We start from the raw sequence: 27,954 nt of genomic DNA on the forward strand, positions 1-27,954 counted from the left end.
TTACATTTGTTGCCACTACAAAACCTTAAAGTTACAGCGCACCACTAACTCAGTTATCCATTAACATTTTACATTACGATTTGACATTCCGACATACGATCTTCTGACTTTTCTTTAATCTGAGTTTACTCGCTTATAGTCTCGACATTTTAATATTTGATTATTTGATCATCTGGTAATACAATAATATGAAGGGGATCCATATATATATATATATATATATATATATTTTTTATCTCTGTCTTCTTCTTCTTCTAATTTTATTTATATGTGTGTATATATCTATATATATATATATATATATATATATATATACATACACACACACACACACACACACACATATGCAGCATGGGAGAATGAAATTCATTTATAATAAACTTAGCGTAGTAGAGTTAAGTATTATTGATGTGTGCATTCTAGTAAATGTTGCTTAATGTTTTCCTTGTTTGCTGTCATACATTGGCTATGTGTTGCACATGCAGTCTTTGTCAGTGTCTTTATATCAGTATTTTTTCCTTTGTATTGCTAAGTGCATTTTTTACTCGTTATTTTTGCTGTTATAGCTCAAGCTGTGTCTGAAAAGGGTCCTGAGATTAGTTCACTTTCCTGGTTACCAAAGTATAAATAAATACGAAATAGAAAAAAAGGGCAAGTGAACGTGAGAGAAGTAATTAAGGAACTAGTAAAGCTTATTTTAATTCTGCATCATTCATGAGAGAGAGAGAGAGAGAGAGAGAGAGAGACAGAGAGTGCTTCCCACTGAAGGCATTGGGAAGTAGTAGACCGACTTAGTTTGGGGTCGTACTACTTGTCAATTGTAAATGTACAGCAAGGATCATTTACTGCAGTGAATGTTTTCACACCTCGGCATGGGAGTGTGGGGGAAAGGTGTGTCATTTCTTTTAGAACTACAAAAGAATTCCTTTACAAAAGCTTGCTATTTACCTACTTTTGCTGGAAGTAGCTAACCACTATTTATAGCTTAGAACAAGTTCTGAAAGACACATAAATGAGGTTCAAGTCAGGGAAACATAGACATTGCTCTGTTCCAAAAGGTGTGTTTAGGAGACAGTGCTTCACAGTCCTGCCTTTCAATCTTAATGGCACGAGAAAACCGCACCACTTCCTTATGTCTAGCATGATTCTTATAAAGAAGATTTGAAAGGTATTCTGAGATGAAGGAATGAGAGCAAGAAAACAAGTTCAGGTTACCAAGGCAGGCCCCCTCATCTGCCATTTTGTGAAAAGAAGCACTTGGAATGATTTTTAAGGCATTAAAATAATTATGGGAAAACAAAGATAAAATGAAAAAAAAAAACATGTTTGAGTTGTAAGGTGGAGTTTTCTTTGCAGTAGGAGCGAGAGACCATTGTGTCTGTTGCTCTTACACACTCTGCATCAAAAAATTACTGGAGTGCTGACTAAAAAGATACTAAGACACCAGGTTCGTGGAAAAGGGTAATATCTGTGCTGATTCTCGCCCCATATCCATTCCTGCCTTGGCAAGGACCTACTTGTGGTAGTTAGATGTAAAAGTCTGTAGTGAGCTTTAGAACTCATCATAATCCTCACTCTTGCCTTTGTGAAACTCTGTACCCCCCGGAAAAGTACATATATAAGTATGTTCAGATACTCTCTTTAATGTGATGACTTAACATTTGATGATGATGTTCTCTGTTAGTGTTGCAGAAATGGCTTCTCATCTTTATTTTAGAGTCTTGCTTAAAAATGTTTACTTTTAAGATATGATACTAAAATCTGATGAGTAAAATTGTTTATTTCTTTTTTTCTTTTATTGCTTTAATTCTTCATAGATGAAGTATATTCAAGAGTTTCAGAGAGAAAAAATGGAATTTGAACACAATTTAGCAAAATTCAGGTATTTTTTTTCTTTTACCTTTCCTATATATAAAAATGTGTATGGTACTTTGATGGGAGAGCCTTCTACATTTTTTACAGGTTTGGTTCTCTCTCGGCTTTTCCCAGTTAGGGGTCGCCACAGCGGATCACCTTGTCCGCTGATGATTGGCAGTGGAGTTTTTACGGTGCCGAGTTGCCAGCCCGGCACCCAACCTTCCATAGAAGGCACACACATGTACGCACTCACGTCTAGGGCCAATTGCAGCATGTCCAATCCACTTGCAACATGTCTTTTGGGATGTGGGAGGAAACCCACATGACCACAGGGAGGACATGCAGATTCCGCACAGAAGACACCCCAGCTGAAGATCGAACCGGAGAGCCTCTTGCTGTGAGGCGACAACGCTAACTGCTGCATCACCGCAGCTGTCCCAGGTTTTGTTATGTTAAGCTGTTTCCAAGTTGATTTTTTTCTTTTGTGTTGCCTTTCTAAAGGGCTGACATGTAACCATCTATCACCTGGCCCTCCAACCTTTATTGACACTTTAAATAAAAACTTCAGCTAAAGTTGAGTTATGTAAAAATGTGTGCTTTACTAGTGTTCTTGTATTGTAGCTGCTATTTAAAATAAATTAATTTCCCAGTCTGACTTTGAAGTACCCCCTCCCAGCTGTTGGTATTTTCTCTTCTGACGGCCTCAGATTGGAACATTTCTGAAATTTTCTCTATCCCCCTGACTGGTCACTTCATAACATTACTCACTTAGATAAGATGGTATGCTCATCCCCTTCCCTCAGATTCCTCAAGCCCTTTTGCTTGGACACATTATGGCGTTGCTCACCAGGGCAGTTGGGAATGTTCATCTCTTGCATTCCTAAGTTCTTTTCTGCTGCTTGAGCAGTTTGGTTCTCTTTCATAACACGTGTAACTGAAAAATGAATACATTGTTTTTGAATCTCAAAGTTTGAAAGTGTTCCTGCAAATGATATATCGCATGTGAGAACCTGCAGTGGCAACACTGTTCATACTCTCTGGGAGAATACACAGTGTGAACCATTGTTGCAATTGTTAGAACTTCAGTTTAGACATCGGAAGTATACAATGAGAGAAAATTCAAGGCTTTCTTCGCCACCCAAAAGATGACCATTCTGGAGGGTGGCTGTGGCATGGACAAGAAAGAATGTCCTTCATGCACTCTCAGGCTCGTGCTGGATTGATAGGAGGAAGGTTGATAGTCAAGAATTGCATCATCTCTCAAATCCTCACCTTTAAGATCTGTTCACGATTGCTTCACGTTTCTTGAGAGTTGTAAGCTATCCCTCTCAAGTTATAAGAGGTTGACCCCCCCCCCCAAGCTCGTGTGTTAATGAGAGGAGTTTGAGATGCCCATACCCATAGAGAGGAGTGTACGAGTGTTGGTGCTGGTATTTTTATATTAGAGTGAGTCCCTTAATGAATTCAGATTGACTGAACAAGGGAGTAGGGGATGTACTTTTTACCCACCAGTGTGCTGCTCAGCTGTATCTAAATATGTGACTCGTATACTTAGCACAACCCTAAAAAATTCTAGACATCCATGAAAGAAATCTTATATCGTAGTCAAAAATTCAACCCCCCCCCCCCGATAACCCACCATTTGAAACTGCAGTACAGTTTAACTGTTATTTTATAGATAGTATAGCATGTCTAACCAAGGATTCCTCAGCATCTAATCCCAGCCCTGCCCAAAAGCCATATATCATCACATCCACTTTTATTGAAACTGGTGCCAATATCCTATATAAAACTACTCTTAAACATAAACAGTGCTGTTCTTCAGCTGATGACCATCTAAGCGAGTACCTAAAAATAGCAGCTAATAGCGTTACCTATCCTGTCTCAATCCTTATCAGTAGGTCAATCCAAGAACCCAAGCCTGTCTCTGGAAAAAGTCACACATAATCCCTCTGCACAAAGGAGGAAATTCAACAGACGTTGATAACTTTAGTCATATAGCAATCTTATCTCCCCTCAGCAAAGAACTTGAAAAATGTTTTCACAGGCCATTTGCTAGACTGTCTCCTGGAGGAAGAACTCCTAACCCCCTACACAACATGGCTTCTCTCCTTCCCATAGTACTAGCACTACCATTATAAACTATATGGATACTGTCAATAAAGCTAGAAATTTTTTATTTTATTTATTTATTTAACATTTGTTGACCGGGAAAGAAATGATGGCAAACTAGTCTCTTCTTATTTCTAGACTTGTCTAAAACTTTCGACACAGTTGTCATAGCAGCTTTGTACTTCAGATGTCCTCATTAGGTCTCACTCAGCCCACCCTTCTGTGGTTCAAAAGCTACTTGTCCAGTAGGTGTCAGTCAGTGAAATGGCACTGCACACACTCTCCTTACCTCCCAGTCACCACCGGTGTAAGACAAAGCTCTGTCCTTTGGTCTCCTCCTCTTTAACATTTTGTTCAACACCATCTATACTTCCACACAACAAGCCACCCAGCTAAAATATGCAGGTGATTCCACGCTCATTTGCACATCTGACAACATGATACAACTCCAGAAAATTACTCAGGAAGCTTTAGCAGCCACTGAAACATGACTTCGTAACTCACAACTCATGCTCAACCCAAAAGAGACCAAGCTACTTACCCCCCCCCCCCCAAATCCCTCTGTCGTGAAAAAACAAAATGTAACGTCTTCTTTGTTGGAATACAACCATTGAAGTCACTTCTCGTAGCAAACTATTAGGGGTGATAGTGGATGATAATCTTACATTCGACCTCCATATACAAAACTGCATAAGAAAACTGATAAAAAATAGGGGTACTTTACATACCAAAAACTTTCTCACCAGCGCAACTAAAACTACTTTGTTAATGCCATATCTGCAAGCTATCACCAGTTCTTTAAATCTGATAGTAAAGTCTATTTATTTTTTTGTACGCCGTACCACCAACTTATCAACATACATTATTATTTCTGGTGTGTATTTATCTAATTCTGAACTATTCATAGTATAAAAATGTCCTGCTTTGGATCCTTATGATACCAGAGACAATTCTGGGCCCCAAGAGAGCATATCCAGCACACAGAATGATTTATCTAAGTTATCTAGTCCACCTAATGCTATAGATTACTATGTAAATAGGGTCATGGTTATCGGATTCTTTGTTGACCCTGTGTAGGTATCAGTTAATGGAAACAAATCAGTTTGCTTTAGTATGTAACGCAATACATTATCTTAGATATTTTTATAAGGCTATTTTGTTCCAGGTATTCATATAACATTTGTTTAAGAATATTTGACAAAGCAAGTAATAAAATGATAGGCAATAATTCAATGGTCTTGTTCTGTGCCCCTTCTTATAGATGGGTGCAAAGTTGGTAAACTTTTCACTTTTCATAGAATTTATGTTGTATAATGGAAGTATTTAAACAGATGGATGATGAGCCAAAATAAGTAATCGGTGCCAGTTTATATCATTCAGACATTGGTTTTCTCATTAGGGAATGCAGGTTTAGTTTTACTTTGCATTTTTTCATTTCCATATATGTATAGCATTTATATTCTGTTTTTTTTTTCCTTCTGTAGTGCCCTCCAGGTGTGTCCATCATTTTACAAATGATAATTGAAGTTTCCCAGTAGATTGTACCCTGTGATGAAATGCACCTATGGTCAGGACTGTGGAATCAGTAGGTGGCACCCTGTCAAGCACCACACCCATGAGCAGGACTGTGGAATCAGTAGGTGGTACCCTGTCAAGCACCACCCCAATGGTTTCCAAGATGTTATACTCCAAATGCATGTTACATGCATATGCAGAATCTGACCATTTTCTTCCTGCAGCTTTAAGTTACTTTAATGCAAGCCTGTAATCTACACTATCAATTGTACAGCATCTGGATGAGGAATGGGGGTGGGGATTGTGAATGCTCTTATTTATGGCCAGCACCTTTTCTGAGGGGGCAGTTCAAGAGTAGAAGAGAAACCACTACTGAATGAGCACTCTGGTTTGAAAAATACCACCATATATAGAGATATGACCAAGTCTGTCTACTTGGTACTATTTAGTGTACCACATAAGCTCTGTCTTTATCCCCAGCGACAAGAAGACACTCTGACCCTGTTTTACACTTGCAGGATCTGTTCTGTGCTTCATTTTCCGCTACTGTGTTCCACTCAGCTTGCATCAAACCCTGCATCCTCCCATCCTTCACCTCATAGATGTTGAGACTACACAGTGGCTTGATGCAGATTGTTTTGGGCTGAGTCCAGCCAGATTATATGGGTCAGCTAGCCACCAGGTGTTTGCTGATAAACTCTTCCCCCTCTCCTCACAGGGTAGCCCCAGGAGTAGGTCCAGGTATCTTTATCCAGTGATTTGTTCTTTGTTTCTTAAAGTAAACCTTCATGACCTTTTTGCCTACAGTGGTTTGTCAAGAGTATCTGTACCAAGAACACAAAGCTCCAGACAACCTTGCCCAGAGTATGACTGGGCATGGAAGCCCCTCCACAAGCATAGACTACAGTCCTAGCAGGGGTGGTGTACTTGAATAAGGAAAAGTAAAGTTGATGTGGCCTGGTTCAGAAGTCAGTCTGACTGCAACTAAGATACAGAAGTTAACAAATAATGTTTGATAACCAGGATAGTGGATCAATCCACAAAGACCCATTTTTGTACACTGTCCAGAGGAGACATCAGATTTCATACTGCCTCACATTTACAGTAAATGTGCAGAGCTGATTTAGAGCAATAATTTGAGGAAAACAAATGCAAATGATGCATAGATAGTCATTATTAATACAGAAACATATTGTAAATAATGAAATAGTAATTAATAGCATGTATACATTCAGTAACATTTACAGTACAGTAGTATGCAGTGTTCCCGTGTACTGCCTGGTAATGTCCTTTAAAGTGAAGTTACACCAGAGACAGCTGGAGCATTTCTGTAAGTAGCAAATAGTACAGTAAAAACAATGTTCTGAAATGTCAGAATCTGTTAACACAGCAAAATGCACTTCCTTGTAGAAAGTGAATGACATTACAAGATAATTAAATAGAAAAGGTATGGGTAAAGGTGCTGTGGTAGTCCATGTAAGATGAATGCCTAGTAAAGTTTGGGTTATGGGAAGATGGGAGAAGGATAAACTGCCCTTTCTTGTAGACCGAGAATGATTTAAAAAAAAAGTGGATTTAACACCACTTCAGCAGAAGTAAAATTACAGTTGGGGAAGATGTACTAAGATAGTGAAATTGGCAAGAAACTCATTGACATTTTTTCAGGACTTATCTGACTTCAGCATTAATTCATAAAGGAAATCCAACATTTGGACAGGTGCTGGCATATATGTCTCTTGATAGTCAGTAATAATACTGTTTTTCTTGCCTGTATTAATAGGCTGTGGCAAAAAAGCAAATATTATACTTTGTTTAAATACTTAAGATTGTAAAGTTGCCTTCTATGCAACTGTGTTTGTTTTTCATATTAAGAAAGTAACACTAGGGAAGAAACAAAATGTCTGCAGAAAATGTAATTTAAAAATGATTATTCTTTTAATGTCTGTCCCAGAGCAATTTCCTTTAAGTGTATGATATCGCGTGTTTATAGAAACAATTCAGTTGCCTTTTACATACAGTCCTGGAGAAATTTTGTTGGTGTTTCTTTTAATTTTTATTTGTCTTAAAGAAATGATTCTCTTAATTGGTGCAGAGTTGCACTCCACTGTTGACCCTTTCTGTTTACAGGGAGGGCCAATGATGTGTTTTGTATTGACTACTTAGATGAGATCACAGAAGAGGATCTAGACTTGGACATTCCATTTTTTTTCTTGGTCCTCATGGCAGTCATTACCCCGCACAGTGGCATTCACATCCCTCAGGATGAAGATGTTGCAGTGGGCAGTGAAGTACAGCCGCTATGCTGCAGGGACCCTCTATTTCATTTCACACCTTTGTTACAATTACTTTAGATGGAGAGGGATAGTTTTCTCTGGTCTTCCTATGTACTCTGCTTCCCTGCAGTAGTGCCTGTTGTAAGTTGTGATGCTGGACATTTTACTAATGGGTTTGGTAGCTTGCATGGAGTCTTGCTTTATGCAGGAAAAATGTAGAATCCAGGAAAAGGGGCGTCTGATATATAGCCTGTTCCTTGTCCTTAAAAATATGGAAGGGGAGTTAGAACTATAGCTCCTATTGTTCCAGTCAGCTAGCCAGGCTATGATATGTGTAGTGAACAGACATGATGTAGCACACGTAAGCCTTATGCAAAAAGGTAAGTACAGGTAAAATGATGCATGTCTGGAAGTGGACCTTTTTTAACAGCAGCTTCTGTTCTAGATTCTACTAAAAACTCTGCCATTGCTGGTCTTTTGCTTAGGATCCTCCTATTTCTTTCTCTTTGCTTGTACTCTGTTATCAATCTTTGATGGGGAAGGCTATCTGTAGACTGGAGTCCAAATACATTTTGGCCTCTTCCCATTCTATTACCCTCCCCCTCTCTATTTGCTCCCAGTACCTTGGTTCTTAATCCAACCTTCTCCAATAAATTCCAGTCCCTTCTTGCCTATTGTATTTATCCTTAATTGCAGTCATCCCTATTGGCAGAATCTCCTCGCTCCATTCCTGTGTTGGCGTAGTTCTTAGAATACATTATGAATATAATAGTCTGTATGGTTATTGTTATTCAGTTGAGGATCTGCATCCAAAATCCTAGTCCCTCTTTGTTTCTTGAGCTTCCCCCGTTTTGTCATCATCCCTTTCCACTTTGAGTTGTAGGTTTCTGCTTGTACTATGTATAGGAGCTTTAACTGTGAAGTTCTCAAATACCCCTTCAAATTGGGTAATCCCAAACCGCCTTTTCCTATTGGAAGAATCAGCTTTTCCCACTTGACTCTTGCCGTCTTCCCCTCCCAGATAAAATCCTTCAGCTCTTTATTAATTGCTAGGTTCATAGGTTGGTACTAGGCTATCAGCCCTAGGGCCTATAGAAGCTTAGCCATAACAATTCTCTGGCTATTTCTTCCCACACTATTTACTTCCCTGGACCCCTGTCTAGCAGGGCGACTGACGTGATCCCCAGGGTGAATTTCCTTTCTCCCATCCATTCGTCAAGGTTCCTTTTGAAGAGGGCCAAAGAGGCACTCTGCTTGACATGTATGGGCAATCTATTCCACAGTTTCTCCTCTGTTTCAAAAAAAATATGCCTGACCTGTGTATAAAACTAAAGGGACTAAAAACATTTTAACTGCTTATATCTTGCTATCCATATCTATAAAACAGAGCTTCCATTTTCTCAGTATATGCATTGTCTTTTGTTTAGTCTCTCCTTACATGTCCTTAGCTATCACACCAGAATCCTTTTTAATCCATACTCCTAAGTACTTCAGTTTATCATTTCCCCATAAATATGGATATTGGACATATATTTGAATATGGACCATTTAGTGTAGGTACATAATTTATAGCTGTTGCCTTTGTTTTAACTTTATTAATGTTAGATCCTCAAAAAAAATTGAATTTGAAAATGTTCCACACCACTGAATTTTCATTTTATGATTTTATTTGATTTGCAAATACAGCCAACTTTTCTTGACTACCAAACCAACTGAATTTCTGAGTCCCTTATTTTCTTTGCTAGTGATTCTAAATATAACGACTTCCATTGCTCTTTTCATAAACCCACAGCTTATTCTGTCAAATGCTTTCTCTGCATCAAGACCCAGCAATGACAGTGGAATTTTCTTATATTCTGCTTCCCTCTGGGTAGTCAATGTTCGGTTAATGTCAAATGTTTGCCTTCCCTCCACAAAATCACACTGATCTGTAACTATCAATTTTGGCATCACGTTTACCATTCTTTTAGGCATTATTGACATAAACACTATAATCATGGCTTAGGATTAAAATGAGCCTGTATGAAATGAAGCTGGACTGGATAGGTCTTTACCCTGTTTAGGTATTACAGCCACCACAGCTTTCTTCCAGGATGTTGGTTCTTCTCCTCTTCTTAAACAACTGTTAAACAAAACCATCCAGATCTTTCAGTTTTTTTTTCCATCCAAACTTCCACAGGAATACCATCTGTCCCTGGGGACTTTCCTGTGGATTGGTTACACATCGCCATTTTTATGTCATCTCCTCCTGTCTTAACTGATAGTAATTGAGCCTGGTCTACCTCTAACCTTGGCATGTTTAATTCTTCCATAAACATTTCCATTGTACCTTTTCTTGATTTCCATATTTCTCTGCTTTATACAGACTTTCATAAAATTTCTGAAATATTTTAGTACCTCTGCAGGATCTCTTGTTATTTCCTTGTTATAGACTCCGTAAACTTAGTGACAGCCCTTTCTACTGTCTTGTTGCCTGAGATGCTGTGCTAAAAATTTTTGTGCTTTGGAGTGATCAAAAAAACAGTTGCTTAACAGCAATCTTTCTCAACTTGTGTATTGCCAAGGTAATCTCTTATTTTTTGTTTAGCATTCTGCAGTTGCTCCTCTTGTTATGTGATGTTCCCCCCAATCCGCAGTACTTTAACCTTTGTCAGTCCCTCTAAGTAATTTTTGTTACTTTTTAACCATGTGTTTCTCTCTTTATTTCCTCTCTGTTTTTAAACTCTACTTTATTTGTATCCCACTCCCTAGCTATATTTTCAGAAGAAATTTCTAATTTGTCTGATAAGTCTTGAATAATTTGTACTACCCATTCCTTAAATCCCTCTTTTCAACATATAAATGGTATAGCACCAGTGTCTCATTTTTATTTCATCACCCTGCATTTTTAAATTAGTTATTATTGGCACATGGTCTGAAATAGTTATTGGATGCATATCAAAACTTTCAATTAAATGCACATGTTCCTGTAAAATGTAACTTCTGTCTAGTCTAGCCCTGTTTTTGTCTCTTGAGGAATCTGTAAATTCACTATGAACTCCTACTACTGAATTCACATCTTCCATGCTAAATCTTTTCATAGTCTTTTTTCAAAAATCTGTCCTCCTTTGTTGTATTTTCCCTTCTGAGCCCCCAGATACATCTTCAGTGTTGCAAGTTCCACTCCCCACCTGTAAGTAATATTCCATCCTGAAAGCTGCTTATTTCTCCCAGAATTTTCTTAAGCTCCATTACAGCAGTTTTGGGTAGACTATAAATACGTGCCAATTTAATCCTCCTCCCTTGCCAGTAGCCCCTTAGTACTACAAATCTACCATTATTATTAACTCCCCCCCCCCCGCTTCTATCACTACTGGAGCTCCTCTTGCAGTTAATATAAGTACTTCTCTTTTCCTTTGTTCGAGGTATTCCATTGAATAACCGCCCTGAAAACCTTTCTTTATCAAATTCACGTATTCAGTTCTTTCTAAATGAGTCTCCTGTAACACAGCTATTTCCACTTTACATTTTTAATATAGTTCACTACTTTTTCTTTTTTGTATATATCTGTGAGAACATTTACATTTAAAGATAACATCAAAAGTAGTCATTATGTTAAAGGTTGTTATTCTCACTTTTTATGAGTAAAAGCTTTTTTTGTCAAGTGTCTAGTTCCATCTTTTGTGATGCAGGCATAAACTAATGCTTGGCAGGTTAATTTTCTTATACAGTTTCTTGTCCTATCCGTTTGAGCCTGTCAGATATTACAATATTTTTTGCTTTTTTGAAAGCCCTCAAACAAAAATACACCCCATTTACATTCCTAAAACATACTTATTAACTTAATACTAATACAGAAAACTTATGTACTTATTCAAATATTGAAGTTGTCCCAGACTAACAGCCACACTCACAGACTTGGATTAGTTAAAAGGAAGGTTATCCATGCTTAGACGCATGGTATAGCCTGTGTTTCTAAGTGCTGTCTGGTTTTGTCTTATTTATTTATTTATTATTTATTTGCATTTGTTAACCGGGTTGGTCCAGCTGGGTTAGAATTATCCTTTTTCAGTGGAGACCTGAGGGGAAAAGCCCCAAACAGACATACAACTACATACGAATAGAGACAAAGTAACAATATTACAGAGGAAAACAATATTATGGGTACAATGGATAAGAAAAACAAACAATGAAAGTTTGAGAATATGAGTAAGGTAGGCCAGAGGCATGCATGCAAAAGATTTATAAAAAGGTGTTCTGAGTAAGATCTCTGAATTAAGTTAAAGTAGGCAAAGAAATGATGATTTAGGTGTGGAGTTAGTAGTGTGGGAGTTTTAGGTGGGAGCATGTGAAGGGCATTCCCATTTGGAGGAGAGATGGAAGAGAAGCATGGATTTGAAATTGTTGTGGTTAGGTATATTACGTAGTGGTGTGGGGAGATTGTTCCATAGTTTGGCTATAGTGTGGGATAGTAGTAGTTTACCAGTTGGGTGGATGGGTTTGTGTACATGCAGGAGGTTTTGGCCTGTGGATCTCAGGGTACGGGTAGGTGTGTAGGGTGTTGGAGATTTAGCAAGAGAGGGGCATTCTGCTGGTTTAAAGATGAGTTTGTGGGCTGTTGTAAGTTGTAGGTACTTTAGGTGGTTGTGGAGTTCTAGCCAGTTTAGGGTGTGTAGGGAGTGAAAGTGATGGGATGAGTTCTTAGAATTGGTTGCAAATTTGCAGATTTTGTTGTAACAGGCCTCAAGTTTAGCACGGAGTCCGAGTTGTAGGTTGGAGAATAGGGGAGCACCGTACAAGAGAGAGGGGAGAAGGAAGGTAGATGCAAGGGTATGACGGGAAGATGGAATAAGGTAGTAGTTGTGTCTGTAGAGGAGGCCGATTTTCTGGTGGGTTTTTTTGATTGCTGAGAGGATGTGGGAGTCGAATTTTAGGTCTTTATCTTTTTTTTTTGTCTTATCTTTATTACTCTTCCAGATTGGGAAAACACTAGAATGCTGTCATAAAACATTATCTCATAGTCACTGAAAGAAAACAATGAGAGAGAGAAATATTGCACTTTATCAGATTGTCTCCGTGGAGACATGAGAACCAGATACAGAGTTGCTTCTACAAGCACTCATTTACTAGAAGAAAACTTATATTTTTTATTTGCTTTCTCTTAAAACTTACTAGATTAAGCCCTGGGTGTTAATCCAGTCACTCTACTATGCAAGAGTGAGGAAAAAATGTTTTTCTTGTGTCCTGCTCTTTTGACCAGACTTTTCTTTTTTTTTTATGTTGCTTTGCCTGCATTTCTTAAAACCGAAGGAGAAAGAAAGAAGGAAAAAATAATGGGCATCTTTTTACTTTAGCATCCCTGTTACACTCCAGAAAGTAACTCGGAAAACTTTACTTTAGAGCATACCGATTATATCATGCATTATAAAAATAACTGCTATTAAGAGCAAAATTTTGTTTTACTTAGTTCATTCTTTCCTTCCCCTTCCCCTCTCCTAAATGTTCTTCCAAATGCTAATGGCATGCATTAGAACATATGCTTTAGGGTCCCCTACAAGTTTAAGAAAGTCAAAAGTCCAACATTTCCACATTTTCTTGTTCTGTCATGCTTCACAAATATTATTTAATGCTTTGTAATTCCACATGTTGTTGTTGTTTACCTTTCGGCTTTTCCTGGTAAGGGGTCGCCACAGCGGAACTCCGGTCCGCTAATGATTGGCAGTAGATTTTTACGAAACGTCGAGGTGCCAGCTCGACGCTCAACCTTCAGCAAAGGCATGCCCATTTACGCACGCATGTCTTTCGAACGCTACCCAACCAAGGGGAGGACATGCAGACTCCACACAGAAGGCACTCCCAAGCCCAGCCGAGAATCGAACATATATTTGTTAAATTCCCTATATTCCTGTTCTCCATTTCCTAAATCCAGTCTCTGCTTCATTTCCAGTGTACTCCCATTTCTTATAGTCAGCTCTTGTGTTTTTTTCTGTCTCTGGCATTTTCTGTGGAAACATTGGAAATTACTGCAGAAAAGTAAAGTGGTTTAGGTAAACTGGTCTCCCAACACAACAACAGCACAAAATGAAAAGAATAGGAAATACCAGAACCACAGCTGATAAAAAACATCAAACAATTTAATCCAAGTAAAAAGGTGAGCTGCTTCATCAGACAGTACAATACATCATTTCCCCATTTCTTATACAAAGCTCCAACCAATCGTAATGTAATCACTTCACTAGTGCATATTAACTCTTTCATGCATAAAGACATTTACAACTAAAACCTATTCAACAAATTGAATGAAAAGCACATTATATAACTTCACTTAGTTGAAAAACATGGTTTAAAAACATAATATATAAACAGTTAACTATGTAATTAATGGTTTATTCAGCAAAACCGGTTTAATGCTGATTTTGTCATTTAAACCTTTACCCATATTAGCACATATCCTGATTAATCCATTCTAGTTCCTTTGTCTCAACTCTGTTCCTGATTGCCCTTCTATTAATCTATCCAGACTTTCTCCATCACAATGAACTTAAAGGTGTGTGATGCTTCCATATCCATAGTATGCCTAGCTAGGGCATTAGTGTCTGCCTTTCTGTATATATCATATGCATGCTGTCTGACACTGTCCCTTAATCTGCGTGTGGTCATTCCTACATAAAAGGAGGAACAAAGGGTACAGTGTGCCAAGTACACTATATTGGTGGTATTGCAGTCAGCTGAAAGCTTGAAGTGTAGTGTCTTACCTGTGTCAGGATGCCTGAATGTCCCCGTCCTATCAATATAATGACAGTAGTTGCATGAATTGCAGGGAAATGTACCCAGGATCTGTGATGTAATATAAGTACTACTTACAGACCCATTCCTAGGAACACATAAGAGTCTTTTCAAGGATTTCTTATTTTTATATGCATATTTTGGAGTCCCCCCCCCCCCACTATATTACTAACTCGATCATCTGAACAAAGTATGTTCCAGTTCTTAGAAAATATATCCTGTAGTAATTTAATATTATTTGCATAGGTTACTGTAATCCGCAGGGGATTATGTTTATTAACTCTCTCTTCACTTATTTCATAAGAATTTGAAAAGTACGGTTGACCTTTATTTCTTCTTAGTGTGGTCATGTTACATGTCACTTGCTCAATTTCTCTTCTGTTATAACCCCTATCTAAAAACCTCTTTTCTAGATATTGCAGTTCTGTAGAAAATATACTGTCATCTGCCATTAAGCTAGATGTCCTTAGTGCTTGTCCCTTAACAACGTTTTTAAAGACATGTTTAGGGTGCATGCTCTGTCTATGGACATAAGTGTTCCTGTAACATTCCTTACGGTAGATCTCTTTGATATTCCCCTGTATCTTTCCTCTTTATATAGACATCCAGAAATTCAGTGGATCTATTAGAGCTCTTAGCAGTGAATTTTAGAAATTGTGTGCTGCTATTGATATCTTGCAGAAATAACTCAAGTTTGGATGCACCTCCCTCCCAAAGAAGAAGAGGTCGTCCATGAACCTCCGATAAAAAACAACATTCCTGGACCAAGCTTCTAGCATAACAAACTGTTGTTCCCATTTAGCCATAACTAGGTTGGCCTAGCTATGGGCACAAGAAGTACCCATAGCTATGCCATCCAGCTGTCTATATGTGGAATGTTCAAACATGATATTTTCTAGAGTGATTTCCCTCAAAAAGCATAGGAGATCTATGGTTTGAGCATCATACTCTCCATCTTGCTATAGATACTGTTGTAATAACAGGATACCAATCTAATTGGGAATCACCGTAAAACGTGACTGCACATCAAGGGTAACCATCAAACAGCCCTTAGTAGGTGGGTGATCTTTAATGTGCTTGTGTAAATCCAATAAAAAGTGCTTTGTATCTTTAAGGATGTTACTATTCTTAACTAACAGATTTCAAGTGATGTTCTACAAAAATGGATAAGGGTTCATTGCACCATCCACGGACTGCTACAGTAGGCCTCATTGGAGGATTCAAGAAAAAGAAAAATGATCTGGTTCCACACTGCAGTGAACATCTATATGTCCTTTATTGTAGTAAGGTAAGCGCTTTCTCGGAATAACATCCGCTTCATCAGACCAACAAAGACAGAATAACAGTTACATTTTTAAACACTGAAACTTCCAATCAAAAATCAGATAAAATGTGCATCATAGCTAAAAGCCGTGTGATAAAATACATCTGTAGAATATATAGATCTTTAAAAATGGAATAAAAACAGACTAAATATTGTTCATGCACATATTGATTTTCACTGCTGTGTGGAACCAGATCATTTTTCTTTTTCTTGTATTCTCTGGTTTTTGCATCTGATTCCTTATTTGGTTCAAGGACTGTTCTCATTGGAGGATTACTGGGATGTTTGTGTATTTTGGGTAATCCCTGAATAAAGGAAACATTGGAAATTATTTCAGTGGCACAGTGTCTCTGTCATCTTCATTACCAGAAAAAAAGAAGCAGAATCTCCTCCTGTTTGATAGCTCACTTGTTGGTCAAAATTTTGCATTTCCTTCCTAGCATATCCTGCATCAAAAAATGATTTTGTCCCTCTAGAAAAGAATATTCTGAAAACAGCTGGGTAAGGCAGCTTGAATCTCACACCTGCTTATTGACATTCCCTGATTAGTGGAATACATTTCCTCCTCTTCTGCCTAGTGTACAGTGAGTAATAATTTTCCACAAACACTCTGCTGTCTCCCACTTTTAGTACTGTGTCCTTCTGCCACAGCTTTGTCAGAATCAACTCTTTCTGCTGGTAGGATTGCATCTTTACTATTAAAGGTATAGGTTGCTTTCTTATAGCCAGGTTTGGAGCACACACATGATGTGCTCTTTCAATAACTCCTGCTGTGGAATACCAGTCCATTTGCTTTCATAAAATTCACTCCTGCTGTGGAATACAGTTCATTTGCTTTCATAAAATTAATATAGTCTGTTCCTTCCAGCTTCTCTGGTACAGCAGGAAATCTCAGGTTTTCTCTGTGTTCTGTCCTCTAATTCTATTATTTTTTGAAACATCTCTTCTTGAGCATCTCGTACTCAGCCAGCCTTTTCTTCTTTTCGACCTGATTTTTGCAGTTTTATCACCTCATCTGAATATCTGTTTAAAGCTTCTTCCATTTTTTTCCAGCCTTTTGCTATTTGAGTTGATATACTCCTTCAGTGTTTCATTTATTTTAAACCGCTCTGAGTACGTTTGACTTATTTTTTCCTCTAGGTTATTGGAAGTAGTTTCTTGCACCATAGCTGGAGCTTGCACTGCTTTTTGCTGAACAGCTGCAGAATTCTTCCCAGTCAGTGTTTTTTCCTCACCTTTTGTGATTTATTTTCTTTCAGGTTGTCTGAATTTCTTTTTTTTTTTTTTTTTTTTTTTTGCATCCAAGCAGTGAACTTACTAGCCAGTTAACTGAAATTTACCCAAATATGAGTTTACTGGCTCTTTTTTTCTGAGTTTCTATTTTCACACTGAAAGCTGAAATTAAGCTGTTACTCATTGTGCAACCATCTTGGAAGTCCTATGTAGTTTTATATTCCTGTCCTTTTTGTATATTTCTGGTTGTGTGTACTCAAGAGTTGAAGTGTTGTGTGTACCGGCTGACTACACCATCCTGACCCAGCATTTTCTACCAGCATTTGGGAATCAGTTGCTCTACCCCTGCCCCAAAACATAGGAACTAGAGAAGTTTCATAATTGTTCTAAACTAGGCATGTCAGAAAAAACAATTCCATGTACTATCCACTATGTAGATCAGATGACATGGTGAGTGCATATGCCTTATTTCTTAAAAACTGTTAATGGCTTCATCTTGCCTGAATGTATTAGTTAAGAAAGTGTAATCTGAAAGAAATGCAGTTATGTGCAGTGTTAGAACAGCCCCAGGGATTTCTGGGTGTCGTAGTTTATTCTGACAGTGCGCATGTACCTCTTATATATTTTTTTTTGTAATTTTTTTTTGTGTCTATGTATGATATACTTTTGCAAGTGTGCCTGTCAACCTTCAAGCCTCCCTTATAAGCTAGACTCTTTCATTTCCCCTTTCCTGGGTATTCCCCAATGAGGCTGATAGCTGGCCAGAGGAAAAGTTGAAGGTGTTGACATTGGAGCAGAAGACATGGGATCTTCTGTATATGAAAAGCTATTGCTACATGTTGTATTTTATTTACTGTTAAATCCTAACAGGTGAAATTTATTCCATTAATTTCTAGGGAAGACCATCCTGACTTGATGGAGAACCCAAAACAGTCTGATGTTCCAGAGAAACCCAAGACTCCACAACAGCTTTGGTTCAACCATGAGAGAAAAGTCTACTGGAAAATGCATCCAGATGTAAGAAAATTGAGTGCATTTGCTTGTGCTTTGTAATGTGACCTGGAAACAGTTAGGCTAACTGATGAAGATAAAATTCACAGACATTGAGTAATATTTTATATAGGCGTATTTGTGAATTCATCAAAATGCCCAAGCATTGACCATTTTGAAAAATCAACATACTGAAAAATCCACATGAAAAAAAAAAGTTTCCTTTTTTTTTCCCTTTTGTTCTGAATTCTTTTGTAGTTTTCTTCTTGGTATTTTTGTAGTCAGACCACACAGAGGTGTAACTATTTTATGGTTTAGCAATTATCCCTTGTATTATTTTCAAGTATGACCAGTGTACATAAAAATGAATCCTCTTTGAACCAAAAACTTCTCCCACAATTTTCTTCTGTTTTCTGTGTGCATGTCTTCACAAGATTATGGCTGTACACTTTAAATGTATGAACCACCCCGGGATGTGTTGCAGTCTTGGTATTGGGGACATCCATGAAATGTAGTCTGTTACCTGTCTATAGCACTGTATTGTAGTGACTGCACATATTAGGTTATTAATCTTTGTACTAGTACGGCATGTTGGCATATAGGTAGAAAGTTAGTCTACTTGCATATTTACTGAGTTAAGTGTATGTTTTAGGAATACAAATTTGGTGAACATCAGTCACATAACTTTCTCTTTCAGTTAGGTACTTCACTTTGTTTAGTTTGAATATCCTTAAAAGAGAGAGAGAGCGAGAGGTCCTCCCAATCCTTTTGTTAAGAATGAGAAAGTTGTTTGGAAGAAGCTTTGCTTCTGACTTCAATAAATAAGTTTTATCACATTTTATGTAGATTTCAGACCTTTAAATTTCACCACTAAAATGGCATGGCTTTGTAAACATTTGCTAATTGTGTATGCACTGAGTATGAGGTGATGTAGTGTCATTAGAAGAAATTGCTGCGTTTCCCATTGACTTTGTCTATCGTTGTATTGGTTTGCACTGTTGTATTGATCACAAGATTCTGGTCAAAAATTCACTTATTTTTTTCAGTGTTAGGCTGTGGGAAATCACTTATTTATCATGTTGTACTTCTCTTTTTGCATTGCAGGCAACTCCAAAGGAAATAAAAGAAGCACTTGGAAAGCAGTGGTCACAGCTGCCGGACAAAAAACGGCTGAAGTGGATCAACAAGGCCTTGGAGCAGCGGAAACAATATGAAGTGAGATGGAGTTTTGTGTAATAGGAATGCTTTACTAAAAGTAAACTTTGCTTAAGGGGAGTGTTACGGAGTCATTGCTGAACAGATGAAGCTGCAGTGTTGCTCTGAGTATAGATGTTTTTTGGTGTTTATGGTAATTACCTAATTACCTGCCTCTTCTACAGGTGTTCCACCACAGGCTATCCAGCTGCTGTTTCCACAGCACAAGGCCAGGCACTCTGTGATTATATGACTAGCAGTGACACTTTCATGTAGTTTCAGTTATAGTGTGCACTGTTGAAAAGCGAGTGGGTATTGTAGTCCTCCGTTTTCCCTTGAGTTGGTTGTTGAACTTGAGTAAAGAAAACCATGAACATGGAGTCAAACCTGACAGGCAGGCCACAAAGAGGAAGCAAACAGTTTTAGGTAAAGTGTTTTAATGACTGGGTAAAATTGAAGTCAGTATCACATTTAACTTCCCAGAGTGTTAGTTGGCCTTATCTTACCAAACTAAACTCACAGGTAAGTATGGGGAGGGGGGGACAGTGAGAAGGAGAGAAACGGATGGATAGATGGATGGGTGGTTAGATGGAATGTGTGCGTGCATGCACTTGTGTGCTTGCATTTGGGTGCGCTTCTGTGTGCACTTGTGTGTGCACTTGTGCACGTGTGCGCTTGTGTGTGCACACTTGTGTGCACGCGTGCATGTGTGTGCATTTGTGAGCTTGTCTGTGAGCTTGTGTGGTGTGTGCGCTTGTGTGTGTGTGTGTGTGTGTGTGTGTGTGTGTGTGTGTGTGTGTGTGTGTGTGTGTGTGTGTGTGTGTGTGTGTGTGTGTGTGTTACAGCAAGCATCATGTTTTACTAGGCATAGGCTGCAAAGGTGTGGGCTTGTGATCCATAACTGCTGTAATCCCAGCATGCTCCTTGGTGTGCTAGGCATACCATAGAATGTTCTGTGCCACTCAGCAGTGGGCCTGTGTTCCAGAACTTCTGTAATCCCAGCATGCTCCTTGGTGTGCTAGGCGTAGAATGTTCTGTGCCACTCAGCAGTGGGCCTTTTTTCCAGAACTCCTGTAATCCCAGCATGCTGCTTGTTGTGCTAGACATTAGGTGGGCTTTTGCATCACAGTGTAGTTGATTAAACTGTGGAACTGACTACTTGTGGCTTGTGCTTTGATATGCTGAGGGAAAGTCTCCTCAGGCTCATATGGGAAGGTCATATCACCATGTTGAGGTTTTAAAATGGACTGCAAGGAGAACAGAGCTTGTTAATTCCTTACTAGAGGGAAGGCACACAGTTTGAAGTACTTTTGCAAGCAAGGGGGTAGGAGCTTGAGCATAGGACTTTCCTTAAAAAAATGTATTATTATGTGATCAGGAAAGAGGCAGGTGGATTTCTGTTGGTACTGAAGCATGTAGATGTCCGAGTAGTTGTAAATGATGTTAGGCTGAAAGGAGATGTAGCAGATAGTTGCAGAATGGATATTTGCTGAGGTCAGGAGTGAAATAAGATGAACACTGTGCAAGTTCAAAGATGACACTAGGAGTCAAATAAGGTAAACACACACTGTAGGTCCTTATAGCATCTCCCACACCATCTGTATGTATTTCAGAACATTACTTCTAAAAAGAGCATGCAGTCACAGGAAGCATACACACAGCTCCTCAAATACAAACTTGATTTTTGTATTTAAAAATAGTGCAGAGGGTGTTGTAATTCCTGTTGTGATGCTGCAGAGGGAAGGAGAACTCCAGAGCAGATATGTTAGTTTTACAGGGTTGTGTATGTTCTTTGTGGATTGGTTTCCATTGTAAGCATTCAGAATAAAGCCCAAGACCCAAGATGAACAAGACACTTGAAATGTAACAGTGGCATGTTAGATGCACCATATTTTTACCACAATGCTTTGACATCTGAGAGCCTTTTTTGCTCAGGCCTTTGAGTCCAGTGGCTTTGAGATCATTGTCTTTGACACTTGTAGACAGGACTCCCTTTAGCCATTATATTTATCCTTCTGTTCTAAGTATCCCTCAAAGTATTTAATTTATTAGTTTTGCTCTGGCACTCTTTTTAAAGGACCCTCACCTCAATTTTCCTGTTCTTCTAGCTGTCCACCCAGGATGCCTTCCTAAATCTCATAATTTACTTACCTCAGATTCTCTTTTAGCTCCATATGTGGTGTAGTATTGCAAACGTAACTGAAATCAGATGGCATACCTGCCAGAAATCTGTGTCTCTCTGCGATTTGCGCTGACTGTAGAAATGCACATGATAGTTGGATCTTGCATGCCTATGGTAGGTCTGTACTGATTACTGTCTGTCACTTTAACACAGAAGGTCATAAAGATCAGTTCTAGTATCTTCTCCTTAAACTGAACTAATGCGGATGTGAGACTCATTGCCCAGGCTTTCATGGAATTCCTGTTTCTGCAGTGCTATCACCCCTTCAGTCTGCATTCAAAGAATGATGTATCCAAACTTGGGAACAGTTTATAGCTTTCCATAGTATTGCTTTTTATTCTTGAGCCTTGTTCACACTTATTTTCAGCAATTTTTATTTGTTTACCACCTCAGTCCCGGGTTTGGTTTTGATCCATCTCTTACCACATTGTGTGCCATTCTAATATTATACAAAAAAATACATGGCATAGATTGCACTGTATTAATTATCTGTGGCCTGCTTGCTTGCAGTTGACCTCTTGCTTATGTGTTTGAGTTTGAGCACACTGTAATCTATACTTGCAGTCTCTAAATATATTACCTTTAAGTTGGTGCAACCTAGAAAATAGTATATTGGATTTGGTGGTGTGGGGAGTAAACCCTGCTATTAGTGGTACAGAGGAATGCAGCACCCCTGGAAAGGTGCTGTAATGGCATATTTTATGAGCTTTGCTGTCTCATACAGCAGATCCCTAATATAAGCAGATGGTACTGAGCAGTGAGACTGCTGTCATTCAGGCTAATAAAGTAGATCCTCACAACTTAAAGTGCAGTGATTTTGCTGGAAGCTTTCTACCCTAGCTTTGTATTATCACTATAACTGGTCTCTTGTGTAACATTCTCCATTGTTTAAGTAGAGAAAGCATATCTGACGTACTGCCGTACAGCAAGTCCCCGTGTTCGCCCTATGCAAACTCTGCCATTGCCAGGGGTGCAGTACAAGGTCATACATTCATATTATCAGCGGTAGCTGATTGACGCTGAAGCTGTGCTTTTATCCCTGCCCTGAAGCATTCTTGCTGGTGTCATTGTTCAGAATTGTATTTATCTAGATGACTAGTAGGGCAGCAGAATCCCAGCCTTTTTAATTAGGGAGCCCATCTTGACTTATTAATGGAAGACCTTGAAAGCATTGCTGTGCACACTGGTTTTGCACTTGCAGAGAAGGAAGATGCAAATGCTTTTTAATTGCATTCTTCAAACTCCATTTTATTGAAACTGTCTGCTTGCTGTGCAGCATTTTACCTAAAAGGAATAAAACTGTTTTACTCCAAGCAGTGTGGTTTTAGAACTCTTTGTACACAGCATGGTCATCCAAAAGGAAAATGAGTAGCTTGTAGAGCTACGATCCAGCTATTCCTGCATGCAAATGTCCTGACGTTGTAGAACCCTTGACTTTGGATTGTAGCAGTTACATACTAGAGTAGCAGGGAACAGAAGGACCATTTGTTACAGGAAAGGATAGTAACAACAGTCATTGTAGCTAGTTGTATGTGATTAACGGCCAGTGACAGAAGCGCAGTTATGTTGTTCTCAAAATCACTTTATAGGTAGATGACTGGCAAAAACGTAATATTTTAATTATGATGTCTTTTTCTAGTTTCATATTGTTTATTTTGTATTTGTTTGCATACTGTTCCCATGTTTATGTACTTTCAGAACATGTCATATATGGATGATTTTCTTTTCAGAGTTGACTTACTGACTGTCCTCTATTAGATGTTCAAATCTTGCCCATGAACATGCACTTGCTAAACAACGAATAGAAAGTGAACATCAGTCAGCATCAAGATCCAAGAACAAGATGGCTAGACGCAAAGAAACTAGGTGTCTAGCAAAATATGGCTTCAATGGATAGAAGGGTGTCTAGCAAAATATGGCTTTAATGGATAGAAGGGTGTCTAGCAAAATATGGCTTTAATGGATAGAAGGAGGTACTGGGAAGTAGTGCAGTGTGGAACTTCTGCAGGTTACTTCTTTCTGGACTGACTCCTGCTATCCCACGTCTTTCAGAAGCTTGTTCCTGTTCATGTATTTGTTTTAATCATTTTTAAGGTGGAATTTTTATTTGCGGTTTACATGTGAGGCTAGAAGTTATGGCAGAAGAGAAGACTTGGAAGACTTGATGGGGGTAGGTGGGAGGGAAGCATAGTACACGGAGACCAGCAGGCACATAGCAATGGTCACAAGGGCAGCAAATCCACAAGTCAGAAGGTGGTTTGCAGAAGAATAACTTGAGGAGAAAAGGGCTTTTCATCTAGCGGTTAAGAGATAAACGGAGACGGCTCTGGATAGACTGAACAATAGGAAGGTCACAGAAGAGTATGAAGAGGTATTGAATGAGCAGTTTATTCCAGGCTTCAAGAAGGAAAGTAAGAGGAGTGTGCAGATTCATGTAAATAGGTAACTCTACTTTCACCGAATGCCATTTCAGCTAAAATATGTGGCTGAAACCACTATCAACAAACCTGAGCAAATCTTTTTTCCGCAGGTGACACACCATCCACCCACATTCTTCCAAACTTAAATATGTTTACTCCAAGGTCACACAACTGCAGAAAAAAAGGGAATTTGCACCATCACTGAAAGTTTTTTTTGGCAAAACATTTTCACTGAAATGACATTCAGCGATATTGCTGTTGATAAAAGCACATTGCAGACGTCTCCGCTGAGATGGCGATAATATGGCAGTGAGTGGTGCATGGGCACCAGGACAGAAGAAGGTAGGGAGGGGAACTGACTTTTGTAAAGGAAGTTTAAGACCAGATAAACTGCCTCCCAAGGTCTTGAGGAATTTGTTCAGTGAGCTTGCATGGAGAGTTTCAGCAGGTCACTGGTTAGTGCAGAATTGCCTGAGGTTTAGAAGATGGCACTTGTGATATCTTTGCATATGAGGTTAGAAGGTGGCACTTGTCATATCTTGGCACATGGGGTTAGAAGATGGCACTTGTGATATATTTACACATGGTGTCAGAAGGTGGCACTTGTGATATCTTTGCACATGAGGTAGCAGGAGGTATCTCGGAAACTACACACCGGTTTACCAAACTGCAGTTAACAGGAGAAGTCATCAGGAGAATCCAGGGTAGGGATGGTTGTTTTCCTGGTGCACAACAATATTCAAGATAGCAATCAGCCTTGGATTCATAACCAGAAGGAGTTGTTATTCATTCTGGATCTGGTTTTTATGACTGGGATGCAGATGAACTTGACAACGCATTATCAAGTAGTCATAATCTATCCAGACCTCACCAAGGCCTTTGACTTGGTTCTGCACCCGTAGCAACAAAGAAAACTAGAGGAGCAAAGAGGGGTAGTATCAGGACTAATGAGCTTGATTGCTACGTGGTTAAAAGGTAGCCAGAGGGGGTTTGTTAAAAGTGGTATTTCAGGACTAAACAGACTGGGAGTCTGTCCTCTATGCGTGCTCTTGAGACTAGGGGTAGGGCTAACACTGAACAATTGGATCTCACCTTACTTGAAGGGGAAGATGCAGAGGATTGCTGTAGAGAGATGATGTCAGGAATAAGGGAGGTTATAGTGCATTACAGCAGGGCTCATTACTAGTCTTTACTGTGTCTCAGACACATTTGCAAGAGCAGTGAATAGGAATGTGGCACCAAGGTAGGCACAATAGTAGCGAGTGAAAGGAAGTGCCTGTGGAAGGATATGGAAAAGCCGAACTTGTGGGCAGAAAAGGTGAGCTTTGTGGTTCATTGTGGACATATGCAAATTCCTGGGCCTGGACCCCAGTAGTCTTGCTGTGAAGTGTCAGTTGGGGGTAGCTGTGTAAATGATGGTAACAGAGTTAGAAATATTTCTGGGGGTGTTGGTCAAATTGGGACCGGACCACAAGGGGCAGAATGAGAGAGCAGTGGCAGATAATCTTAGGAAGGTCACCTTCAGCAGCAAAGAAGTAATGCTTTTGCCCTTCAGGGCTCCTGGTCAAGCCACATCTTATAACTGTTGTGCAGATGTTCTTCATCTCACATTGCTGCAGTCCTTACACTTGGGTAGTCCGCTGTCCTCGGTCGGCCCGAATATCAAAGTATAAGGCTGACGTCGGTCAAGGCGCATTTGACTGACATCAGGACGTCCGGGTACAAATGCGCATGACCGACGTCATATCCTCAGTCTTTTTTGCCGCATGGTCCGATGCAGAAGCAGCATTGCAAGTGCCGGTTGGCGTTCTGAGATTTTTCGATTTCGAAGTTTCAGACCGAGTTCAAAGTTGGCTAAGTACCCGTTGGGGAATATTTTAGTTTTTCTTGCCTCAGTGATTTACCGGATGTCAGAAAAAGTCAATAATTGCATTTCTTGTGGGAAACAGATACCGCATAGAGATTATCATACTTTGTGTATTCCTTGCTTAGGGCCTGAGCACGACGTTGTTGGCTGTCGCTCTTGTGCTAGATTCAATAAACGCACTATAAAGAGAAGGTTGGATTGTGCCAGGTTAGTCTTTGGGAAGCGGTGCAATTATAAAATGCCGTCGGATGCTCCGGCCGCTTCTTCGAAGCGCAAGGACAAAGCAGTTAAGCCTAGGCTAGAAGAACCGTCTGTACCGGACGCCGGTTCTTTAGAGGTGTCGGTGGAACCGGTGGCTCCACCGGAGGTTTCTTTGTGTTCTCAAGGTGAGACTTTATTATTGCAAGATGTGGCCTCTCAGGAGGCAGGTCAGGCTGAGGGGGCTTCTCAGGTTACTATACTCCCCTCCCTTCCTAGGGTGGCTAGGCCCTCTCCTTCTGTTTCAAAGGCTTCTCCCAGGGGCAGGCCAGGTTCAGTTTCAGTTGGTGTCACCCCTAGTTCTTCTGGAACTGTGCCCAAGAAGCATATGCTTAAAATGGCAGAAGATTTGATTACTTTGATTAGGGGTTCTATGCCCCCTCCTGATAAGAGACCTAGGGTGGAGCCTGAGCTAGGGAGTTTTGAGCAGGCTTCAGATGTTTCAGAGTCTTCGGCTGAAGACTTGCAGGAGTACTCTCCTTATTCTGATTCTGATGTGGATGATTCTGCTCCTTCTGCTTCTCCTCCTGAGGATTTTTCTTTTTCAGAAACTCTTCATTCCATGAGGGAGCATTTTAAGTGGGAAGGTCAGGACTTCTCTGATTCCAGGAAAAGGCTTAGGGAATTTTTGTTTTTACCCCAGCATAGGCCTTTGGCTATACCTCCTGTTTTGGATGTAGTGGAAGATGTTTTTACAGAGGCTTCTCTTAATCCTGATTCTTTGCCTCCTGCTCCTGTTAAACCGGATAGGTATTAGAGGGTGCCTGAAGCTCATAAGTTTCTTTTTAAGAGTCCTAGGGCAGACCCAGAAACTGTTAGCCAGGGGCCTAAAGGTGTTAAGGCTTCTGTTGTTAAAAATCCGGTTCCTGCAGACAAAGAAGCCAGGGCCTTGGATAGATGGGGAAAGAAAGTTTATACTTCTTCCACTCTTGCTATGAGGGCTTTGAATTGCCAGTTTCACATGTTGAAATACCAAAACTATCTCCTTTCACAATTGAAGGCTAAGGTTGATGCTCTGGCAGAAGGTATTGATTGTAAAGAGTTGCAAGATTTAGTACATGTTTCTGAACAGGTGGGTAAGCATTCTTTGCAATGTGGTTTTGATGCTGTACAGGCCTCGTCTAGGGTGGCTGCCACTGGGTCAGTTCTTCGCAGGCACGCCTGGCTGAGGGATCAGAATTTGTCTGACCATGTTAAAACAAGGATTTTAGATGCTCCTTTGCAATCTGACGTGTTGTTTGGTTCTCCTGTTGAGGCAGTTTTAAAGAAAATGGAAGACAAGGCTAAGTCTATGCAGACTGTTAAAGATTTTTTGCAGGTCCAGCCTCCAAAGTTTAGTAGAAATTGGCCTACTAAGGGGTGGACGTATCCTTCTTATGATTCCCAGTCTAGGGGTAGATCTAGACGTGGTAGGGGCAGAGCTCAGGGCTCTTTCAGGCCTAGAACAGGGAGTTCTCCTGCACAGTCTTCGGGTGAGGGCAGGGGTCAGTCCTTTCGTAAACAGACCCAATGACCTACCTTTTCAGCTGCCAGAGCCTTCTTGTCTGGCAGCACCTTTGGGAGGAAGGTTGGCACTTTTCAAAGAAAATTGGAGTTTAATTACCCAAGACAGATGGGTATTGGATATCATACACCACGGCTACAGGTTTTATTTCCATACCTTGCCTCCTTTCAAAGGCATGCCAGACGTTCCTCCTCAGCAAAGAATAGAGGCTCACAAGCAAGTTTCTCTGTTGCTCCAAATAGGGGCCATACAGCCGGTCCCGATGCCAGAAGCGGGCCTAGGATTTTATTCTCGCCTGTTCCTGGTACCAAAGAAGGGGAACACGTGGAGACCAATTTTGGATTTATCTATCCTCAACACTTATCTGGACATTCCCAAGTTCAAAATGTTGACGTTGCAGCAGCTTTTGCCTCTGCTGGGCAAAGATCATTGGATGGTAACTTTGGATCTCAAGGAGGCT

General features: G+C 39.7%; 1 protein-coding gene across 2 annotated transcripts in view; it reads left to right on the forward strand.

The window, feature by feature from the left end:
* Nucleotides 1-1,817: 1,817 nt before the first annotated feature.
* The window catches only part of UBTF (upstream binding transcription factor), a gene marked incomplete at its 5' end in the record, with an annotated part of 198,277 nt that continues 172,140 nt past the window's right edge, over nt 1,818-27,954 (forward strand). For both annotated transcript variants that reach the window (XM_044055172.1, XM_044055173.1), the window contains 3 exon segments: nt 1,818-1,882; nt 17,976-18,096; nt 19,174-19,284. In XM_044055172.1, coding sequence (XP_043911107.1) covers nt 1,818-1,882; nt 17,976-18,096; nt 19,174-19,284 — 297 coding nt within the window.

Source organism: Protopterus annectens, chromosome 13.part0 (genome assembly GCF_019279795.1).
Source record: "Protopterus annectens isolate FY-2018-M chromosome 13.part0, PAN1.0, whole genome shotgun sequence".
Classification (NCBI taxonomy): domain Eukaryota; kingdom Metazoa; phylum Chordata; order Ceratodontiformes; family Protopteridae; genus Protopterus; species Protopterus annectens.